This window comes from Stegodyphus dumicola, chromosome 1 (genome assembly GCF_044657685.1).
Source record: "Stegodyphus dumicola isolate Sdum_Otavi_A_Nest chromosome 1, ASM4465768v1".
Taxonomy (NCBI): Eukaryota; Metazoa; Arthropoda; class Arachnida; order Araneae; family Eresidae; genus Stegodyphus; species Stegodyphus dumicola.
The window spans coordinates 75,456,934-75,481,823 of NC_140768.1; the positions used below are offsets into that span (position 1 = coordinate 75,456,934).

At 33.8% G+C, this 24,890-nt stretch overlaps 1 protein-coding gene across 5 annotated transcripts in view; it reads left to right on the forward strand.

Moving 5' to 3' along the window:
• The window catches only part of LOC118194397 (DCC-interacting protein 13-alpha-like), a 104,825-nt gene that overhangs the window by 69,442 nt on the left and 10,493 nt on the right, over positions 1 to 24,890 (forward strand). For all 5 annotated transcript variants that reach the window (XM_035365549.2, XM_035365550.2, XM_035365545.2 and 2 more), the window contains 6 exons: positions 6,780 to 6,901; positions 7,026 to 7,134; positions 21,058 to 21,144; positions 22,426 to 22,519; positions 22,933 to 22,983; positions 23,127 to 23,150. In XM_035365549.2, coding sequence (XP_035221440.2) covers positions 6,780 to 6,901; positions 7,026 to 7,134; positions 21,058 to 21,144; positions 22,426 to 22,519; positions 22,933 to 22,983; positions 23,127 to 23,150 — 487 coding nt within the window. The remainder of the gene's footprint in view (positions 1 to 6,779; positions 6,902 to 7,025; positions 7,135 to 21,057; positions 21,145 to 22,425; positions 22,520 to 22,932; positions 22,984 to 23,126; positions 23,151 to 24,890) is intronic.

The following is a 24,890-nucleotide window of genomic DNA, read 5'->3' on the forward strand; positions in this document are numbered from 1 at the left end:
GACAGAAGCGTGACTCGTCAGTAAAGACAATTTCATTCCATTCTGCCGTCCATATCCTTCTTTCATCGCACCATTGGCGGCAGAGACATCTGTGGTTCTGCGTCAAGGGTAGACGAAGCAATGGATGTCTTGCGGACTGACCACTCTGCTGTAAACGGCGTCGAATGGTACGTGCAGCCACTGGATGAAGCATTGCTATGGTTCGTGATGGGACTGAGCGATCCGTCACTGCCATGCGCACAATGTTTCCGTCATCACATGAAATGGTGCACTGAGGTGGATGCGATCAAACACGTCAGTCCGTGATACCCTCCTGCATCCAACGATCACATATCCACATTACAGTTGCTTGTTTTCGTCCAACACAACTACGAATTTCCCTGAAAGATAATCCACACTCTCGGTAGGCCACTATCCTTCCTCTGTCGAACTCGGATACTTGATCAAACAATGATCGCTGTTTACTACAAAACATAATTGATCTTTTTTTTTTTTTTTTTTTGAAAAAAAACCACAAGAAAAACACAATTGCCAAACTTGAAATCGTCGAAAACTCCAAGCCTTAAATAGCTCTCTGAAGCGTCGCCACAGGCACACGTGATGTGCATCTGCGCTGAAATACTAATCATTTGCATACCTCACTACCGCTAATGCATAATGCATACCGCTAATGCATAATGCTCCGCTAATACCTCACCTCCGCTAATGCATGTTGTAAATTTCATGTTATTTGCACACTTCCTTCAGGGTGTTGCATTTACGATGGCCAGCAGTGTATATAAAGATATCCTTTTTACCCTGAATAGATCTGTAATAACACTAAAGTTTACATAATAACACAAAAATTATCTTGAATTATTATTGTTTATGTTAGTATTTCAAAGATAAATAATGTCATTTAATATTCTAATGATTATTACTGTTTTGAAAAAATACTTTGTGTTGTCTGTTAAGGGCCCACCAGCGGCCGAGCGGTAAAGTCGCTGAACACTGGTAGTTCGGTCCGAGGTTCGAATCCCGCAAACGGGCTGGCTGCATGGGCGTTTTCTTGGTTTTTCCCATGTGTAATGTGTATACGAGCCAGTTTCCCTTAGAAAGTCCTCCACGAAAGGCATCCCTCCCTTTAGGCAGATAGCCCTAGTGTGCTTTGCCATAATTAAATACACACAAATATACATTGTGTTGTCTGTTTTAAGTTGAAGTAAATGTGTGTTTTATCACATCTAATGGTTGCTTTTAAATATGCTGATAAATTTAATCTTGGCTGAATTTTGTAATAAGACAGGGTTCGTACAGTCCTTAAAAGTCCTTAATTTTTTCAAAAATGATTTTTGGTCCTTAAAAGTCCTTAATTTTGGCCAAAATGAATAAACGGTCCTTAATTTTGCTCATTTGACATTTCTTATCATTTCTAATGATTGCCATTGTAAGTGTGAATTACAATTCACCCAATCTTTCGAAACAGGTGTTATCCATAAATTTAGGCAGATTGTGACGAAAGCGTGAAGCCGGAAGTTCTTTAAGAGGCGAAAGTGATGATGAAGATTCTCGAGAAAAAAAAAGTGGGGGGGGGATTCTGAAAATATTTGCCAAAATTAGAGCAATCCCAACCTGGAAGCCCACAACCCTTCCGATGCCAATAGGAACGAGATGCCTGGAAAGTGCATTTTCAATAAACTGTGGCTTCATCAAGCTGACTACAAAGACTGGATATTGATGGATGGCAATCCTTAAATGTGGTCTTTGTCTGAAACAAATTGAAATTTCTAGCGCTGAAAATTCACATGAAAATTAAGTTTCGTTTTATCATTTCCATTTGTTTTTACACGGTTTTGCTTAGCTCAATTTCTGTGTTTGTTTCAATTAAGCCATAAATTAATTTTTTATCACCTTCTACGGAGTTTATTCTCTTTTGCACATACTATATGTATGGGATATCGGGATTATGAGTTTATTTCTGCAGAGGGTCTGTTATCGATTTCGCGGGAAATCTGTTGGCTCCATTTCGATTTTAGGTCGCCAAGGGCAAATTCGGTAACGCTAGCCGAGAAAAAGTGAAGTTCGGAAATACGTTTTGAAGCTTCAATAGACAATTAAGTATGTGGTTTAAACCTATGTTGTTGATAGTAATGCATAATTTTTGCTAATGGCGATACAATTATTAGTTGAAAATAACTAATTAAAAATTTTTTTAATATTTTTAAAGCTGAAAACAACTAAAGTTGAAACTAATTTTCCTGAATTAACTACACAAAATTAACTTTTATGAATTACTAAAGTTATTTAACTGAAAATATACATTCCGTATTATATATATATATATATATTTATAAAGTACAAAGTCCGAGGTCTGGACTCGTCGGGACTTCGGCGATCTCAGATTTGAGATTTTTCCGGATATTAGATCATTTTAAATCTACTAAGATGGCATGTAGAAATTATAAAATTGAAAATATGAAATCGTGATTTATGAAATAATGAAGCATTTATGATTTAAAGGGTATCAAAATTTACAAAAGAAAGGAGCTTAATATTTCTATGTTTACTTTATTAAACATTTCTTTCAATGTGAGTTGTTTGATTTGTTTTCTCAGCTAATACTTTAGACTAATACTATAGACATATAATTTCTTGTTCAGTTATTAAGTTCCATTGTTCAAGTCCTGTAACTGCTGTGTCGAGAATTCCGAATAACTTGTCAATCAAAATTTTTTCTCGTTCAGTAACCTGTCTGTTACTTTCTTTACTATCGGTAGCTGTATTTTCTGGATTTAGAACCATACTACAGATTTCGCCCTCCGTTCATTGATTGATGATTGGGCATTGTCATCGCAATGAAAAACTTCTGTTTAACTTCGCTAAATTCTGCCGCCTGGTGCGGCCATGCGAGTTCTGGCGCTGGTTCTAGCTTTATGTGAATAACAAACCAGTTATTCTTAATTCAAATAGCACTAAATATAATCGTTTGTCCTATGAGTATCATTAACAAAATCTATTTTTAGCATAAGGAAAGAAATTTCTGCTAAATCTCCCCTTGTCAACATTTTAGCGCATTAAACTTAAATCTGTAATCGGATAATACTCTGTTATTTGTCGTCGCTGCATGATTCATCACTCAAGTTGTCATCCGTTGATAAACATGCGGTGATGAAAGCAAAGTACAATAAATAATGATTCGCGATTTCGGCATCAAGGATATAAAATATTAGTTGGTGTAAAATTAACAAATGTTTCGATTTGAGATTATGCCAAGCAGATACGCAGCTATGGAGTCAAGTTACTAATCACACAAATTTATGCTAAAATAATTATTTCTTCAATAATGAGATATTTTATTTAGTGCCAAACTGAGATTAAGAATCGAGATGTTTTTTTTATGATGAGGAAAAAAATCTAATGCGCGTGCGTAAAGCATACCCCTTCCCTTCAAAAAAGCCCTAAAAAATTGGTTGGTGGTGGCTTTGAGGTCCAGATTTTAGATCATTCCAGATATTGGATGTCCGGATCTCGGACTTTGTACTGTATATATATATATCTTTTAAAATAATTCTACTTTAATTAAACTTAGGAGATAATATAATCAATTAATCAATATTGTTTAGGAAATAAATTATATATATATATATATAGTAAAAAATGTATATTTTCACTATTCAAGTATTCACTGTGACAAGTATTCTTAACTTGTCACATGAACAGGCCTCTGTGGAAAGGGACTTCTCTGTAAATAAAGCAATTGAAATTGAAAATTTAAGTGACTCATAATACATTTTTCAACGCACAGTATTTGATTACATAAAATTTTCTGGGGGTGTTCTTAATATCGAAATTAATAAAGAAATGAGATCAGCAGCAGCTTCTGCAAGAAGTAGAGTTCAGTATTTAGAAGAATGTTCAGTATTTAGAAGAACAAAAATCTTTAACTAAATCTGAAAATTCAAAGAGGAAAAGAAATATTATTGAGGAAGAAATTGATTATATGAAGCAGAAGAAAAAATTTCTTCAAAGGGACATAAAGCAAATGAACTTAGAAGAATAGTTAAAGAAAAGGAAATAGACATAAATAAATTAGATGTTAAAATAGCTGAAAAGATTTCAGATTTAAAAAAAGCACAAATGTTTTGTATCTTTTATTGCACAGTTTATTATTTTAGTATCTTTCAAAAAACCAAGGAAATAACTTGTATTTTTACAAATCAGTTATTTTAATCTGCAAAATATTCTTACATTGTGATTATAATAGCAGTTGACTGTGTTTAAATAAATATCAAATAAGTTAAATAATAATCATGTAAATCTCTAAAATAGTGACTGTTATTAGTGTAAAATACACTTATACATGTTTTTCAAGAAATTATGTTCCTAATTTAATGTTATCTACTTCATAACTTGTAGGGAGTTAGTTTAATTTTCAAAATTGTTTTATGGTAAGTATTAAATTGAATTTAATTAATAGTGCATAATACACACTTCTGTTAGTTTCTTAAAGTGAAATTACAAGCATGAAGTCGGTTGTATGGATAATTGCTTTATTCTATTCATTTTTTTGTTTGCTGATAGTTCCTTAATTTTTTCTTTGATGGTCCTTAAAAGTCCTTAATTTTCATGTAAGGAAATGTGTACGAATCCTGTAAGAGTATTTTACATACATTTTATTATATAAATGAAAATGCCTAATCTGTTGCTTCTGAAAATGTACTGTTGCTTCTGAAACAAAAACATATTTTGGATACAAAGTTAGAAACTCTCTTTGGGTTCCTCATACATGATGAACAGAGACTTAAAACTTTGAAAACAAAGTTGAAAGTTAACCTCATGGCTATAATTAGGGGATCACCCGGCACATGATGGGAAAGTTATAAATTCTGACTACAGGCAGCAAAAGCTTCTACCATTTTTTCAAACATAAAGGGACCTGACTTTCTTCCATGACATTCGAGGTCTTTTTGGATTGATAAATATATCACATAAGATTGGAGATTTTTTTGTCAATTGTTTCAAAGTTCTCTCTAAAACCAATTTTATTTCACAACAGTAATACTCTTCCCTCAGTACCTGTAACCTGTGACTGTCCTGAGGAAATGTATGAAAACATGAAAGGAATTCTTTGGTACCTAGAATACAAAAGATCTGGGTGGCAAATTTGTTGCAACTTTAAGGTTATTGCAATTTTGCTTAGGTTTGCAAAAAGGTTGCACAAAGTTATAGTACGTACTTACTGTGTAAGTGAGACAGGTGTGCCAGGGAGGATTTACATTTCAAAAAGAAGAAATGGCCGCCACCTACATCTTTCACATGAAAAGTGTTACTTCACAACCTGTTGTAGATATTGGAACTGCTAGATCTAGTATCTTCAGTACCCCTCCACCACACTTCATGTCAGATTAGTGTTGATATAGAATTTTATAAAGGCATTGCAGAAACATGATCTGGTATGTGCATACTTATACAGCAAATTTCTATTCTAAGTTTAGATAAAATAAAAGAAGACATGTTTATTACATCTCATAATTTGATTTATGACATGAGTATCTTTCAACAGAAATGTCGTGGATGTAAGCAAACATTTCAGCGAGCATATCAGAGTTTTCTGCGGGACAGAAGAGCAAAGAATTATGAAAAAATAGTGCAGAATTTGGCAGCATTTGCATGTGCCGAATGTCCTGGAAAATCCATGTCATCCATCATTACAGTAGAACTCCAATTATCCGAATCAATTGGGACCGGACCCTATTCAGATAATCAAAAATTTGGATAATTGGATTTGTTCTGAAGAAAGGGTCTATGCACATTTTAATTAATTAGTATATGTACTGTATGTTGAAAATGAGAGAAAAAAACTATTTTTAAAGAAAAAGAGGTTTTAATGAATTTAAACGAAAAGGCAACACTTTTATATGAACATGTTATGTAGCATGCTGTATGGTATTTATGAGTGGTGCTGAAAGTTATTGATTGCTGAAAATCTTGGTCAATATAAACTGTTTGACTGTCTTCATCCATTTTCGGAAAGCCAAATCGCGTATTAGTTTGACAATGAGAAATTGTATGTGATCACACACGGGCTGACGCTCCTTCCACTTCAACACAGTTTCAAGGCTGGCAAACTCTTCACTAGCTGATGGCCCATATTTGCTTCAACTTTGACATTTAAGGTCATCTTTTCTCACACTTTAAATAAGTTCATCATCATTTAGAATTTGAAGCCCAGGATCTTAAGAATCAGATGCCATCCATTCTGCTGTATCCTCAGCTCTAACTTCTGAACATCCAGGAATTTTTAAAAGAATGTTTCTTAATTCCTCAAGTGATACATTATCCTTTTCTTCTCCTGTCTCTTCCCTTTCCTTTTCTTAAGCTTCTTTTCCCTTTTTCTCCTTTCCTTCTCTTCTTGAGTTGATTCTGAAAGTGATTTGGATAATCAGCGATTCGGATAGTCAATACAAATTGCAACACTGAAAAAAGGAAGCAAAGGGATGTTGAGTGCAGCGATGTTAGCCAATTTTGCTAAATGAATGATGTTTTAGGAGCGATGAGCCACAAATTAGCTGCATATAACAAGCAAAAATGATTCAGATATTTTATAGTAATAGTATAGTAGATAGTAATTTAAAAAAAAAAAAAAAAAAAAAAAAAAAAAAAAAAAACTCAAAACTTCATGTTTGTGTCACATAATTCATATCAGAGGTTGTAATGAAATTCTAATAATTCGTCATTAATAATATATTTTCTTTTTGGTATATTTTCAGAAATCTGATTAAAATATTATATTTCTTTAGATCATCAACATCAGACTTACCACCTGCTGATGATATAACACAAGAAGGTTCTGGTCCAACTCCATTTTGGGAAGTATTTTCAGTACGATTTTTAGGATCAATGCAAGTACAAAAAGACAGAGGTATTTATGAATGTTTCATTAAATGATTTAAAAATATTAATTTGTTATTAAAATGATAAATTAAATTATTAATGAAAAATAATGAAGTATGAATTATTTAAAAATTTTTGATATATTCTATTAGGTGATTATCTTGTCTATCAAACCATTCGCCATATTATGGCTGCTAGAGCTATTCATAATATTTTTAAAACAAATGAATCTCATCTAGTTATAACACATAGGACCCTTAAGTAAGTAAATTTCTCTCATTCTGTATCTTTTTTTTTTTTTTTTTTTTTCCCGAAAAATTTGCAATTTTGATATTCCAATGTTCAATAACATTTTAAAGTATTAATGTATAATGATTCATGAGTGTGACTTTTGCTAATTCGACAAGAATTAAATATATATTTTTAGACCACCTACATCATAATGCATGTTTGATGCAGCCACACACTGTATAACCTGCTACATTATTGTTGTAAGGTCATCTTGATCTTACAACGATATCAGGTATTCTTCTAAATGTCAAGGATTACTCCATTAGAAAAAGTTGCATATCAACATGGAATGGAGAAATTATTCTACTTATGTATTTATTAGTGAAAAATAAGTTGTGTGTTTGAGTAAAAAAATATTTAAGTACATAACAAATCAGATACAACAAACAGATTACAAACAAATCGGGTACATGTCTGCATGACTAGTAAAACTGTGCGTAATATGCAATTGACATATAGCTGATGGTAAATTTGTACCATGCTGCTCTGCAACTTAATGCTTTATTTCTTTAGAATGTAGCACTTTTTTATGATAATTTGATTTGTTTTTGTTCTTCGGAATATTTTTCTGATGCTTTGTTAGTCACTTTTCATGTGTGAGTAATAATCATATGTTGTACAAAACCCCAATGCATCATGGTGCATTATAATTGGAAAGCACTAAACATGCTTATCCATGCTTAAATTAATTTTTAATGTTTATTTTTCTAAAATTAACTTGGAAATATTTTTAATTCTTTATAATAGAAAGAACTCATAAAAGAAGAATAACCATCAAGGGCTTACAGTTTGACATTTTATATTACAAGTTATACAGGGTGTTTATAAAGTCCCTATGCATTTTTGAGAAATATGTTCTAATTTCAATTTTTTTGGAGATAATCTGAAAGAATGCTATCGACAGAGGAAAGAATAGCCATTGTTTATGCCCGTACACATGGAATTAATGTATCAGCAGATGCAGGTGTACTTCACCCACAAATTCAGAAAATAAGCCCCTACCAGAGCATTTACTAAAACCTTAGTAAATGAATTCAAGTGAACTGGTATTGTTAAAGATAAAGACTATTTTGAAAGACGTTCGATAATGCCTCAAGTTGAACAATGTGTACAAGAAGCGATTATACCCCCAGACATCTACACGAAGACTCAACCAGAATCTCGGTATTTTGCATACTACTGTTTGGAAAACTTTATGTCATAATTTAATCAAGGATTCCTACCACATTCAAACTGTACATCAGCTTTAAGCTCATGTCTATGCAGCTCAGCAAGCCATGTGGTATGATTTGTTGGAAGCTGTGGATAATAAGAATTAGCAATGAAGCCACGTTCCATCTCAGTGGCCATATTAATAGGCATAATTACTGAATGAGAGCTGATGAACAGCCAAATGTATTATACAAATCTCATGGAGACACTCTCTGAGACACACAAGTTGATGTATGGATTGGAATAACTAAGCTGTGTGGAGCTTTCGTGTTTGCAGAAAGAATTATCACTAGAGAAATTTATTTTGGCATGTTGCAATAAAATTTTGAGCCACAGCTAATATCAGATGGCATTATTGACACTGTTGTCTACCAACAGGATGGGGCACCTCCCCATTTTGCCATTATTGTGCATAATTATCTTAATGAAAATTTTCCTTTCTGATAAGTGGATTGGTTGAGGCTTTCAATGGCTTTGGGATCCATAATCACCGGAATTAACTCCCCTAGACTTTTTCATATGGGGTTTTGTCAAGTCCGAAGTGTACCAACTGAAGACTGGCAGTGTTGAACAATTAAAACAGTGAATGATGGCTGCAGCAGCTAAAATTACAGCAATAACTTTACGTAAAGTGTTCCGGAGTGTAGTGGAATGGTGACAATTGTGCCCAGACACTCAGGGTGGCCACATTGAATTGTAATAATATATTTAAGAATAAAACCTAAGCAAAAATGTATAGAGACTTTATAAACACCCTGTGTATATAGATTTTTTAAACATCAAAAGATTTTTTAAACTTTTTTGATGAAAAGTGTCAAAACGCCATGAAGGCAGGTTCATTTCTAACGAAATAAACTATATTTGATGTACATATAAGGTAACCAAAAAAGTTCTTGTTGTTCTCATGTAACAGGAAAGTGATGGAGAGTTAGAGTAATTATTAACTTTCATGAATACAGGCACATCGTGCACACATAGCTGGTTCAGTATCCAAGAGATATGTTAGTTGGTTTATTTTAATTACAGCAAAGCACACGGGAACTATCTGCCTATGGGGGAGGGATGCCTTTGTGAAGAGCTTTTTAAGGGAAACTGTCTTGTATACACATTACACATGAGAAAAGCCATGAAAACGCCCATGCAGCCAGCCCATTTGCTAGAATTCTAACCGCAGACTGAACTACCAGTATTTAGTGACTTTACCACTTGTCTGCTGGTTGGCCCAGTATCAAAAACTAATGGAGGTACTGAAGCAGCTCATTCTCAGCTGTTTGTGTATGGCTTTAAAATGGACCATTCAGTAGCCATATCAAGTCAACGAATACATCAGACATTTGGGGAGGATGCTGTGAAAGAATGCACTGCTGTGTCAGACTTCGATTTTAGAAGTTCAGGCTAGGAGGTCTGAGCCTTTTTGATGAACCTTGAAATCGGCAACTACAGGTGTTGGATGACAATGCCCTGAAGGTAGCTATAGATGGGGACAGCAGTCAAGCACATGGTGGGCTTGCTAAACACTTTCAGGTTTCCAAAAAAACAGCCAGACTTTATCTGCACTGCTTATGAAAGATGTAGCAGTTGAGCCCACATATTGTCAACATACAACTAGGAACAAAGAGAGATGGCTTGTTTGTCGTTTCTGTGTTTGCAGTATAATACATCCATATTTAGTCAAATGCTTATAATTGGTATGATGCTCCCAAGCAAGCCAAACTTGCTTGTCACCTCATTATGTTGTGCCTCACATCTCAAGACCACCTCTGAACCCATACAAGATAGTACTATTTGTCTGGTGGATTAGTCACTGAGTAGTATGTTACAAGCTACTGCTTTTTTTTTTTTTTTTTTGATGGACTACTCACCAAGTAGTGCATTATAAACTATTACTACCAGATCACATCATCACTGCTGATCTGTACTCATGGCAGTTGCAAAGGTTGCAACGTGCATGATAGCAGCAGGAGTCAGCATTGGTTAATTGTGGGGCTGTACTGTGCCTCTGTGACAGTATAATACCATATATAGTGAGGACAACCAGGGATTTCATCCAATGACTTGGCTGGGAGACACTATTCCTCCACCATACTCGCTAGACCAAGTGTTCGCAGATTATTACCTATTCCATTCCCGGACCTCCATGAGAAATCCTCTAACAATGAAACAGACCTGCAAAATGCACGCTTAGACTTCTTTGCATCCATAACCTTCTAGTTTTATCATTGCACAGCTGCATTGACATTGGCAAAAGGTACCGGATTTTGGCGGAAATTACTTCAATTCATAACACTGAGTAACATGCATTATATGTGTTTGTGCTGGTTACAAATGGCAAGAACCTTTTTGGTTGCCTCATATGGAGGTAAAAAAATAATTACAGTTAGAGCAGCATAATACTAACTTTTATCAGACATCGATAATGTACTTAATACAGATCAATGAGTTGTAAGACATCTCCTTCCTGCATGCAGTCTTGAAGCTAGCATTAAATAAAGCAGGGAGGCATCGAGAGCTCTAATTCTGTTCTGCCAAACATTTTGATAGGCATTCTGCAATGTGTCATTGGTCATATACTCTCTACCAGTTGTGTTTGTCCAGCATATCCTAAACAGGCTAAGTTAGTGAGAGATCTCTGAAGATCTTAATGACCAAGGAAGGAATTGCAGAGTATGGAGGCATTGCCACATAAGGTTAAATGTATTGCGTCAATTCAATAGACAATATTAATCAATGCGTAAAGCATTCCAACAGTAGGTAAGCAAAATAGCACTTACCTGAATCACCTGGTTCTTCATTCAGGTATAAGAGATAAAAAACTATGCATCCATTTCCTAAGGCATTCATTAACAAACTAAACTAAAAATAGAACACTGATTACCTCATAAATCGTTGAGCGCAGTAAAACTTATGTAATCAGTTCCAATCGTTATGCGTGTGCATAGGCGGAAGTATCACATATCCCAAATCCTCCCACCTTTGAGATTCGAACCAGGAAATCTCAAACCCTAATTCTAGGTTTAATTAATTGTCCATATTTGTATCTTTATTCAGGAACAGTTTTTGGGAAAAAATCATTAACAGTTCGTTGCTTAGAAGGAGTTATCTGTTGAGCTAGTACTGGGTTGTCAGAAGCGGTCTCTGAAAGACGATTTTCATCAGTCTTCGGTTCATTGAAAATAGAATCCTGTTCTGCCCCAGGTATAACGGGGTCACTTTTATCAGTCACTTCAAGAGATATAAACCTAAGCACTGGGCAGAGAAATTCTCTGTTTTTCATTTTTATTTATACTAGGCAAACTTGTCCATCTTTAGAAGGATAGAGTTCGACCACCCTAGCCAGGGGCCATTCAATTTTCTTGACGTTATCACTAAAAACCAGAGCAATATCACCAATTCGGATGGGTTTCTGATTTTTATGAGATTTTGATGATTGGCATAAATTCCCTAAATATTCAGTATGGCACCGTTTTCTTAAATCTTGTTTCACACATTGACGGTAAACATGTCTTTTATTTAACGACGACGAATCCAGAACATCAAGATCTGGAATTCCTGTTTCTTTAGGATCATGAAAAACAAAGAAGGAATAATTGGAGTTAAATCATCAACATCTTCCAAAATATAGGTTATAGGTCTCTGATTAATCACACCTTCAATGTCACATGGTCAATGTCAATGGTGTTCATTTCTTCTAAATTAATTGAGCTTCTACCTCGATATTCCTTTGATTATACCTATCAGACGTTCCCACCACCCACCCCCACCATGGTGCAGAAGGGGGATTAAATTTCCAAATGATCTTTTGTGATCCGCTGTATAGGGAAATGATGTCCCAATCAATTTTCTTCAGCAAATTCTCAGTTCCTGAAAAATTAGAACCATTGTCACAGTGAAAGATGGAAGGTCGACCCCCTTCGAGCGATGAAACGTCTAAGAGTTTGCAAGAAATGGTCTGTTGATAAAGATGTAGTCAACTCCAGATGTATAGCTCGGTAAATGGCAAAGGTGAACATAACAATTCAAGCTTTCTGGCCATTTCTTAGGATTAATGGACCAGCGTAATCCATTCCTGTGACTTCGAAAACTGCAGCTTCCTTTATGTGATCTTTTGGGAGAGGATCTTCGATGATCGGTTTAGGCTGCAAATTAAATCGTTTACATATTACACAGTTTCTAATTACATTTCTTACTGTCTTCCTGCATTTAAGAATCCAAAAATCTTCTCTTAATTTGCTCATCAGGATTTGAACTCCTGCATGGTACAGCAGCATGTGTCTGGTCCGGATGATTTTTTCTGTAACTGGATGATTGCAGGATAGTATTGTCGCATAGATGAGAGGATCCTACAAATTAACAGGCAAGTACAAGTCTAAACTGATGACTTTTTATTAACTCGAACTGAATAAAGGGCTACTTATATACAGCTGGTGAACATGCTGAAACATTCCAGACTTGGAATGTTCTGGAAGAACAAGAAGGAAATTAACATAAATAAGATAACATTAACAAGAAGGAAATTTACATAAAAACCAATTATCAGGCATCTTGCCGTTGACGGGTTTTGAACGCGAGACGTTCGGGTTTCGAGTCCTGTGCCTTCTCCGCTAAGCTATGATGAGTCGGTCAAAAAGAGCAATTTTCGCTACATTTCTCCCTTCTTAGGAAGAAGCAGCGTCCCGCTGCGATCTGGTCTGGCTTCTTGTAACAGGTCTCCTGGAAATATTGGGCTTTCTTTCATCGTCTAGTTGTACTTTTGGATCAAGATAGAGCTTCTATCTCAATACGTGAACGATGTCTTTTGAATTCCGTCGTTTCGTATTTTGTTCCATACTTTCTATTTCGTACGTCACGTCAGAGAGCTGTCGTGTGATTCGATACGGTCCAAAGTAACGCCTTAGGAGCTTTTCGGATAACCCAACCTTTCGTACTGGAGTGAAGACCCAGACAAAGTCTCTGATATTGTAGCTGTCAGGTCAATGTCTCTCATCGTATCGGCGCTTGTCTGTGGTTTGTGCTTTAAGAATATGGAGTTCTGCAAGCTGTCTAGCTTCTTCAGCTCTAGTGATCAGATGTTGTGCATAACTATCTTCGGGATCTACGATATTGTATGGGAAAATTACGTCGAGAGGAGTCTGGATATCTCTGCTATAAGTGAGAAAGAATGGGCTGAATCCCATTGTGTCTTGTTTGACTGAATTATAGGCATAGGTTACAAATGGTGGAATAGTATCCCAATTTTTCTGTTCAACGTCTACGTACATGGATATGTCTGCCAATGTCTTATTGAATCTTTCAGTTAAGCCATTGGTCTGAGGGTGGTAAGCAGTTGTCAGCAGAGGAGACATCTTGCATAGATGAATTACTTCATTAACAACGTTGGATAGGAAGTTCCGTCCTCAGTCGCCTATCATTTCTTTGGGGGCACCATGCTTTAGTACAATTTCTTCAACTATAAATTTGGCAATTTCGGTGCCCTCAGCTGTCGGTATTGCCTTTGTGACTGCAAATCTGGTAAGGTAATCTGTGCAAACTATAATCCACCGGTTCCCATTTCGAGTAACAGGAAATTGTCCAAGTAGATCTATTCCAATTTTGGTAAACGGTGTGTCAGGAGGTTTTATTGGATGAAGCTGTCCTGGTGGACGTTGCGGTGGTGATTTCCGTGTTTGGCATTCTCGGCAATGTGATACATACCGCCATGTGCTTCCATATAGCCCTGGCCAACGGTACTTCCTCCTTATTCGGTCATATGTTTTGGCAAATCCAAAATGGCAAGCGGTTGGAGCATCATGAAGACTTATTAGAACCTCGCTACGAAGTTGCTTTGGTACCACCAAGAGCCATTGCTGTCCCATAGGATCATAGCTTCTTTTGTACAGTATACCATTTCTCATTTGATAATTTTGATATGCGTCACCTCTCTTGAGAGTTGTAATGATGGATTTTAATCGTTTGTTCTTCTGCTGCTCTTTTTCGTAATCTACGATCGCTGCAAAGAAAGGGATGTCTTCATTGTTCTCAATTATTGGTTCTATAATAGCTTTCCTTGATAGTGAATCTGCATCAGAGTGTTTGTGACCGCTCTTGTAGACGATATTTATGTCGTACTTCTGCAACCTGAGAGTCCACCGTGCAAGTCTTCCGGATGGATCCTTAATATTGCCCAGCCAACATAAAGAGTGGTGATCTGTGACTACCGTGAAGGGTTTTCCGTAGAGGTATGGCCTGAATTTACTAATTGTCCAGATGACGGCAAGGCATTCTTTTTTGGTGGTGGAATAGTTCCTTTCAGCTGCAATAAGGGACCTGGATGCATAGGCTATTGGTCTTTCTTTGCCATCCTGGATCTGAACCAGTACTGCACCGATACCATAAGCCGCTAGCGTCAGAATGTATCTTGGTTTCTGCATCTGGAAATAAAATGTTCCAAAACAGTGCCACTGGTCAGCAGCCTTTCGAGCGTTGCGAAAGAGTCAATCTGTAACGCGTTCCAAGAAAATTTTGCATCTTTCTTCAACAAGTTATGCAGGGGCTTTACGATATCTGTGAAATTTTTGATAAATCGTCAGTAGTAGGAGCACAAGCCCAGAAAACAAGCCAGACATCGGCAATATTTTTCGGAATAGGGAACTTTGCTACAGCCTCTACCTTTTGTGGATCGGGATATATCCCATGTTGATCAACTAAGTGTCCCAGTATAGTCAGCTTCTTTCTGCCAAATGAACATTTCTTGGAATTTAGCGTCAGGCCTGCTCTTTGGATACATTTCAGTATTTCCCTCAAACGCTTTTGATGTTCTTCGAAATTAGGTGTATACACGATTATGTCGTCGAGGTAGCAAAGGCAAATATTCCATTTGAGACCTCTTAGTACCATGTCCATCATCCGTTCAAATGTGGCTGGAGCATTGCATAATCCGAACAGCATGACTTTAAATTCATAAAGACCATCTGGAGTCACAAAAGCTGTCTTTTCTCTGTCTTTATCATCAACCTCTATTTGCCAGTAACCTGACATCAGATCCATCCAGTATCGTCTTCAACATTTTCTCGTAAATCTACTGTCAAAAGGTCATTCATTAAGTTCTACTGAAGCCCTAGAACTGGAATATTCTTTTTCATTTTTAGGCGAAGGATCTTCAGAATTTTGATTATTATAACTGTGCTCCCACCCTTGAAGTTCGAATTTGGCAGTGCTAAGAACCAGCTTGGAATCCTCAATAAATTTCTCAAGTTCTTCAGGATTTTCCAACCTGGTAACACAGTTATCCACGTAAAAGGATTCCAACAGCTTGGTGGCTGTTTTTTCAAAATGGTGAGGAGCATTCTGTAAATGAAATCGAATGGTTCCTCCCAAAAGATACGGGAAACAGGAAAGTCCGAACACAACCCGTCTATGCTGGAAAACTTTAGGTTTGGCAGAATCACCACCCTCCCACCATAAAAACTTTAGATATGGTCGATCACTCTCACTCAGTCCAATTTGTAGGAGGGCTCTACAAATGTCCGCAACAACGCCTATTTTCTTTAATCTAAATCGATTCATGATGGCGGGAATGAGCTCAACGGTGTTGGGACCCTTTTCCAGGCAGTCGTTGATAGAAGGTGAGTTCTTTTCTCTGGTCGATCCATCAAAAACTGGTCTGACTCTTGTAGTGGAATTTTCTTTCACTGCAGCCCTATGAGGTAAGGAGTGTTCACTTTCTTCTTTACAGGAATTCTTAACTTCTTCAATAATGCCTTCTTGAAGCCACTCTCTAAACACTTCTTCGTATGCTTCTAAGTTTCCGTTCCTCTACAGTGATTAAACGCAGCCCTTTAGCCTTCGTTCTGCAACATTTTTGCAAGTGGGCAAAGGAGGACGGCCTTGTATCCATGGGAGGCTTACAACGTACCTTCCATCGACATCTCATTTTACACTTCTGTTAAAATGTTCTTCAGCTGCCATCTCAAGCTCTTGTTGACTTCCCTTTTCTCCAGGGTCCAAAATTCTAAGTGTATCAAGTCATCATAAGTCTGAAATTCTTACATCGTTTATATGTAGTGACATAACGCCATTCGTGCTATCTGAAATTTCGATCGTATCAGTCTTACCCATTAGTGTCCATCCAAGCCGCATTTCCATCAAGACTAGATCTGAGTCTAACTGTTTTATGTTTCCGGTATACGGTTTACCTACGACATCAGCCCCTATGAGTCCATGAATCTCATCAGGAGAGAATTGATACAACAGATCTACTTTATCATTCAAATCAAACAGAAAAATTTTATATTTCTTAATTTCAATCATAAATTTACCACGCAGTATTTTTGGGACTTCGGAACAAATTTTTTCTTGATTTAACACCTTGAAATTACATCAATAATTATCTGAAAAATTGCTAAGGCGAATCAAACATCTCTTATGTGTTTCCATAATTTCTATACCGCTGAACAAACTATGTGTTAAAATTTCTTCACCAATACATTCATATCCCATTTCCATTATTGCAAAATTTGACAACTAAGATTTACTGCTGCCTGAGTCAATTAATACCCTTATGTATTTCGTTTTATTCTTATTCCTAAGACGAACAATAAGTGTTTGCAAGAGAGAGAAGTAGCTGTTTTGTTAGATAGAGCGGAGTCGTTACTTTTGATTTGTCTCTCCTCCACCTGGAGCGATCGGTTCGAATTTTCGGGATTGCATTTTTCAGTACACATTACAGTCAAAAGTCGTTAATCCGGACTTGTCGGGACTTTGGCAATTCCGGATTATCGATTTTTCCGGATTATAGATCATCAGTTTAAATCTCGTAAGATGGCATGCAGAAATTCTAAAATTAAAAACATGAAACCGTAATTTATGAAATAAAGAACAATTATGATCAAGGGTATCAAAATTTACAAAAAAAAAAAGCTTATTATTTATTTGTTTACTTTATTAAACATTTCTTTCAATGTAAGTTATTTAAGTTGCTTCGTTTTATGTGATAATACTTTCTCTTTAATTCTATAAACAGACATAATTTCTTGTTCAGTTACAAAGTTCCGCTGATCAAGTCCCGCAATTGCTGTATCGAGAATACCGACTAACTTGTCAATCGAAATTTTTTCGTTTTCACTAACCTCTGTGTCACCTTCTTCATGTCTTTATCCATTTTTTGCAGCAATTCCACTTTTTGTTTGATGGACATCGAAACATACTTTCGTTTTGTAGATCCTTTGGGAGCTCCAGCATCGGAAATTCTATTTGACATAATGGAAAGTTCAAGTTTACTTTTGTAACATTGCTCTTACAGTCTGCAAAAAATAATAAGCCGCATCCAATTCAAAGATTAAGGAACAATGCAATCATCAACATTAACTAAAATAGATAATTTTAGCTTATACCATCCGTTATACATTAAACGTGCACACGAAAATGTATTCTGCACTTGCGCACACGCATCTGCGCAGTCGTAAAGATCTTACGCGCACGCGTAAATGCCTATGCGCATGTGTCAACGCGGCGCATGCGCAGAAAGTTTTTAGCTTTGAGGTCCGGATTATAGATCATTCCGGATTATGGGTGTCTGAATTAACGACTTTTGACTGTAATTTAAAATGACCCTTACCGCAAATCTCACACGGTGGTACTTTCATTTTACAAAATTGAGAAATATGCTTTCTTACTGCTAAACATCTGAAACATGCACCCCTTTTTAGCAGCATTTTCTTTTTCTCTTCATAAGGCAAATTATCAGCATACCTACATTGGCTACTCATATGTGCTTTGTTACAAAATACACAAGTTTCCTTTTTAATATCCAAAGCATTACATAACTCTGCAGCTGTCGGAGTAAATCTTTCCTGTCAAACTGACGCGGGTGAAATAATTTTGCTTTTGATTTCGGTTTCACGGTTAAATCCGGTCCGTGCTAGACGCACTTTCTCTTCACTTTCAATCTCGTGACATAAAAATTTCATCAGGTTATCTAACTTATCAACAGTGTCTTCTTTAGATGTTAGGGATATGGAATTCAAATTTCTTTCTCAAACTCTCAATATATCTACAGGTGAACAAGATTCAATCAACGGATACAGTATTGAAGAATAATTTGCGCTGGAAACACCTAACATATTTAAAGACCTTAAATGAGTTTCAATCTTATCGTAAAGTTTAAAAAGAAGCATTTTAGGGCCTTTACCGATTGCGTTATTAATCATCAATGAAAGAACTTCTCTAATATACACTTCGATTAACATGTCATTTCGGCTAAATCTTGCCTTTAAACATTGTATTACGTTTTCATAACTGTCAGCTGTGGCCGGAAATGATTCAACCAGTTCTCGCGCTCTTGAACCCTTTAGTAATAAGTACTGATATTTATCCTCCTTTGTGATTTCATTATCGTTGTGTATCTTCTCAAATTGTGCCCAAAATGACGACCATTCTTTGATATCACCGCCGAACAACTTAAATTCTATTTTAGGAAGCTTAAACTTCTATTTCGCTGAATCATTAACTATTTGAGGATTAGATAGATTTGTATCAATAACAGTAGAGTTTTGGTTTGCCTAATGAATCCGTTTTTTCTCTCTAAATTTCCACAACAGAATTCTTTTGCGATATTCTTCTGTAGTTTGAATATCTTCATCGAATTCTTCTGGTTTCAAAGTACCTTCGATTTCAGAATCAGCTATCTTAAGGGATTCAAACTTATCATTCAAGAGTTCTAAGTCTTCTTCTAACAAATTTATATCAACAGAAGACTTATCTAGTTCAAATTCTATTTTCTTAAGAATTCTGGTAATGGACGTTCTCAAACCACCTCTCTTTTTCTTTAGTAATATCTTCTACTGACATGTTTACTGAATCAAACATATAACATATAAAATCTTAAAGAATTCAATAAGTGCCTTTCAAATTCAAAATACATAAATTCATTAATATCAATCATCGATTAATTCTCTTTCGTCTCAGCACGGGATGCCAAATTAATATTGTGTCAATTCAATAGACAATATTAATCAATGCATAAAGCATTTCAACAGTAGGTAAGCAAAATAGTACTTATCTGAATCACCGGGTTCTTCATTCAGGTATATCCAAAAAATATGCACAGGTTCAGCTTTTTAAAACTTTAATCTGTATACAAGTTATAAAAGAGAGGTTATTACAAGAGATCAAAAACTACGCATCCATTTCCTAAGGCATTCATTAACAAACTAAACTAAAAATAGAACACTGATTACATCACAAATCGTTGAGTGCGCTGTAAAACTTACGCAATCAGTTCCAATCGTTATGTGCGCGCATAGGCGGAAGTATTACATATTCAACAAAATGTTATCCTCTTGAAAAGTGGCCCTGATATGAAAGGTAACATCACTGGTAACAGGACCTCATCAGCAAGCTTTATTCATACATCATTCTATAGTGCAATATTTAATAAATTTTTCTTCCATTTCAGCAACTTTCCCATACAGTGCTTTTATAACACTATGTTTTTTTAGTCTCTTGACCTATTGCATTAACTTTCCTAACTCAAAGAAAACAGTTTCTGTCATTTCCTCCATCATTAAGTCTGTTTTTATTGCAACCTCAAGCTAATACTTGGAGTCACTTTCTTCATATATATACACTTACTTCAGCTGTTAATTCATCACTGGCAGCTGTTCTGTCTACTTAGTTAAACTTTCGTATTTCTGATTAGAGGCATTCAAGAATAGTATCTCGTTTTTGACTGTTTTAAGGAATGAAATTAACTATATATAATATGATAAGACTTCGTACAGTGCTTAAGTTCCTTAACTTTTGTATTTTGTCCCTCCCCCATTTTAAATTTATGAAACATACTTTACCACAGCAATGTAATAAATAAAAGATAAAATAAGACTAAATTAAATATAAGACTTAAATAAGTGTAAAATAAGACTTGAATTTTATTGCATTTATTTTTCTAATCTGAGTAACCTTTGGAGTGGGTACATGTGTATCAGTTTTTATGGATATGTAAGAAAATTTGTAAATTTATAATCATGTTGGCAGATATAACAATCATTTAAAATTTTTTTAAAAATTAAATTAATCTTATTAAAAGATTCAAGTGATGCACACATATATGTAGAAAGGCCATAGAGCATTTGTTCTTAACCCTTTTCGCCTCATGCATCCATTTCACCATTGCTAGAAGATCATTTCTCCCTCTTGTACTTTTCAAAACTTCAAAAATACATACATGCATTTATTTAAATTTACGTTATTTTCTAATCTCTTTTTTTAAATTAAGCAAAAAAATGCAGAAAATGTTCGTAAATGCCAAAATTTGAATAAAAGGGAAATTTTTTTTCTCATATTTATAAACTTAAAGTGTTTTACTTAGTTAAATAAAATGATGATCACATTCTTTCCCTTATTTTCTCTGATTGAGAACCCTTGCGATAGAACATGTATAATTTTTTTAATGATTACTTTTTAAAGGCTTTTATGCCCGTTTCATATATTTAATGAAAATTAGCACTGTTATTCCTTTGAGACAAAAATTTTATAATGAAAGTGCTGTATTTTTCTCAATAAATATTTAAGCCAATTTTTAGTGTTAATAAGGGTTTTTTCCCCTTTTGTTACATTCTGTATATTTTAATCCTTTAATTTCATAAAAATGAACAAATTTCAGTTTCCTTTTTTGATTTTTACATTAATTAATTACTTTCATACCAGGATTGTAGATCCATCTCATCAGGCTATTCGAGCAATGTTTCCTTTGGAAGATGTTTCTTTCTGGACTACACATAAAGAAAATAATAGGTACTGAAATTTAAAAAAGATATTCTTTATGATTTCTATAAACTTTTTGCTCTTGCCAGTAGTTTGATGAAAAAGAATTTTAAGTAATACAAAACTGAAAATTATCATGTACTGAAAATTGCACTATTAATTTTCCTATGGATGCTAATTTTGCATGAATTTTTAAAATTTTTTTTATTCTAGTTTTCAGTAACTCAGAACATGTTTTCCACTAGCACGAAGTAGTGAGCAACGTAATAAAATGGCAATTAGTAATGAACTAATATCTTATTGAAATTTAAAATAAAGGTAAAATATCAGAGATACAATAAAACTTAAATTTTTATTATATATATTTTTCTAAATTGTGAAGGCTTCTTTATCATTCACCAAACATGCCTTGTAAATTTATTAGTGGAAATTGTAGGAATATAATTTTGTTGTTGTTATTTTTACCTTCAATTTTTCTTTTTTAGCACAGCACATATATATCCCTCTACACAAATAATATATAATTTACCATTCAGTTCATTGTCTGAATTATGTAGAAAGGCATTCTCATGGTTATTGGAGATCACTTCTTGATTGATCATGACCTGTGAAGTAATTTATAACAACCATGATCATCAACTTAGAAATACTTTCCAATAACAATGCTTATAAAATTTAAAGAGGGAAGCAGTTTTCTTTTTTTTTCCTTTCTTTTTTTTTTTTTTTTTTTTGTTTTTATTGATATAGTATAAGTTTTGATGGGACTAGTAGCTGATGATAATATCACTACTTGATGCCTAGTAAAATATTCACTTGTATCTTACACTCTAATCTGCTAACTATAAACTCTCAGTTATATCATAAATGCTGATATATTATCAACAACTTTCATGGCATTGCTCAATTAGTAATATCATTATTCATTGTACATATCATATAATTATGTCATTTCAAAATGTGTGTTTTCAGTGTCGGAGAAAGCAGTTTTAATTAATTGCATTTTATTAGTTTTTTGAATCTATCACTGAGCTTTATCAAATTCTTTCAAATAAGAAATTTTTAATTTGATAATTTTTTTAGTATATAGTCTTTGATAGTCCTATTAATTAGCTTGGAAGAAAATTACCAAATGTGTGAGATTGTAAAATTATGTTTGAGAAATTATAAGCGTTTTAAGGTTTGTAAAATTATATTTTAGAAACCTTAAGTGTTTTATGATTTTCATTACGAAGTAATATGAATGAAAACATTAACTTTAGGTATTTCATTCTATCTGATAAAGTTAATAAAATATATTTCTAACTATTGCAGATTGCTTGGGTTTATAACAAGAACTAAACTGGATTCTGAAAGTAGACCATCCTTTCATTGTCATGTTTTTGAGGCTCAACCTTCAGCTGATGAGGTAACTTTACTTTCTTGTTTAGCTTTATGAATATGCAAAGAGATGTATAATGTTAACAAATATATGTGGAAAGCTAAACAGATATAAAACTGCTTTCTTCAAATCGTAATGAATTCAGTTATAATATTTTGCAGATGCAACATTTTATCTAGTGTATGAAAGTATTGCCATTTTAATATAAAAAGTTATTATATATAAATTACATTTCAAATAATTTATAAGGAACAACATTAAATGAGAGAATTTAGTATAAATTCTGTGCGTTATTGTATTTAATGTTTGTATTTTATCATACATTACTTTTTTTTATTATATTGCCTGTATACATCATCATATTAATTTTAATTATTATCTTTATGCCAATCTTGATTAGGTTTTAATTTATATTACTCTAAAAATTTCCCCCTTTCTAGATATGTTCTGCCCTTTCAAAGGCTGCCAATATCGCTCTATCTGTTCTTTTGGTAAGTTTTGTTTTTTAAATTCTGCAGTATTAAATTTAATATTATTTTTGTAAATATTCTTATTTCCCCTTTAAAAATGTATGTGTGTGCATATATATATATATATATATATATATATATATTTTTTTTTTTTTTTTTTGTAGGAGCAGACACTTGGTACAACAGAAGTATGTACATTTTAAATATTTATTTTCATTTTTTTTTTAAAGTTTATAATGCATTTGTCTTTACTTCCAATTCATTTTATGTTTGATTTGTATTATTATTTAATCCTTGATTGCATTAATGTATTTTTATCTGTTGTATTATTTTAATCTAACTTTTCTAAAAATATTTCATTTCTGATATTAAATATTATATATATTTCTGATATTCAAATATTTCATGCTTCATATTTATAAAAATGCATTTCATATTCAAGCATGGCTGCCACCAAACAGAATCCTCAAAATTATTAAATTTATTTCTTAGCAACTCATCATTGTCCCCAATTCTTTAAGAGTCATCATAAGCATAGAATTCAGTTTAAAATAAATATTCCAAGCAACATTTTAAAGTAATTATTGAAAATTTTACTTACCATATTAAATACATGAGAATTAAGTAATTCTTGTAATTTCGATAGCAAATTTATTTGTTCTGCTTCCTTTGGTGGAAAAAACATAGGTTTTTGAAAAAAAATTGCCATATGCCTGACATTTAATGTTAAAAATACTTTACTGGTAAGGATTGTGACTAAACTTGTATATTCCTTTCGAAATATTAACTCTGCAGAAATTTTTAATAAACTTTCTTTTAACAGTTTTGAATTTTGTTTGTGAAAATTAATTTTGTTGCGATACATGATTGAAATTAATTTTTAATGTAAAAAAACTGTTAACGGTAAATTTTAGTTAGTTATGAAATCTTATATTTTTGCTTAAATATTCTTAGGTTTAGTGAACTATGTGTAAATTTCAAAACTAAAATGTAGATTTTTCAGTATGCATAATCTTGTTTCACCTGCCTATCAGTTTGATAATCATCATTTGTTTAACAAAATTAGAGCTATATTAGAAAACATTTCTTCTTATTGAAAAATTTTGATTATAGTGGAATCGAAAGATTAGAATTCTTATTTTGTTTCATTCACTGAACTATTAATACAGAGATAATCTTCAAAAATGTGCTTATTTGAAAAAATGTTATTGGTGATAGAACTGAATTTCTCTAAGTCTGTGATTCAGTGAATGACTTGTATCAATTTGTTAAACAGATATTTGAGGCAATAAGGAGTGCTATGCAGTTTATTTTACACAAAAGCAAAGAATTCCTGTTTTGTTCTTTTCAAAACATTATGGGATCTGGTGTGTATTTGTTCTTTTCAAAACATTATGGAATCTGGTGTGTATTCCACAAAAGAAACGTTTTGCTTTTCTCTAAATCATTCATTCATAGCCTCTTCCTTTTTGATGCATTGATCAGTGTATAAGTGCATTCCAAATCAATGAATAATGATTTCAATGCATCCTCAGCACATTTTTGAAGCATGGGAAGCAGATAAAGGCTTGTGACATGGTACCATGTATGCTCATTATATTTTAATGCAAAAAGGAAAATTGAAAATTTTGCTATTGTTCATCTTTTTATCCTGAAACCTAAAAATATAGACATTTTATGTTTCCCAGTACCATCATGTCTATGTGATCAAGATAAAATTCAAACTTAAGTGCACGAAATTTTTCAAATACCATACTTTATCCAAAGCAGCTTTATCTCAAAATTGTGATCATCTGACTAAAATAGTGAACATTTTAGATCCTATGAATTAGATTAAGCAATTGATCAATAATACAAATATGCATTAAAAAATACTTAAAAATATTTTAAATACTCTCATTTTTTCATTTTAATTGACACAAATGACA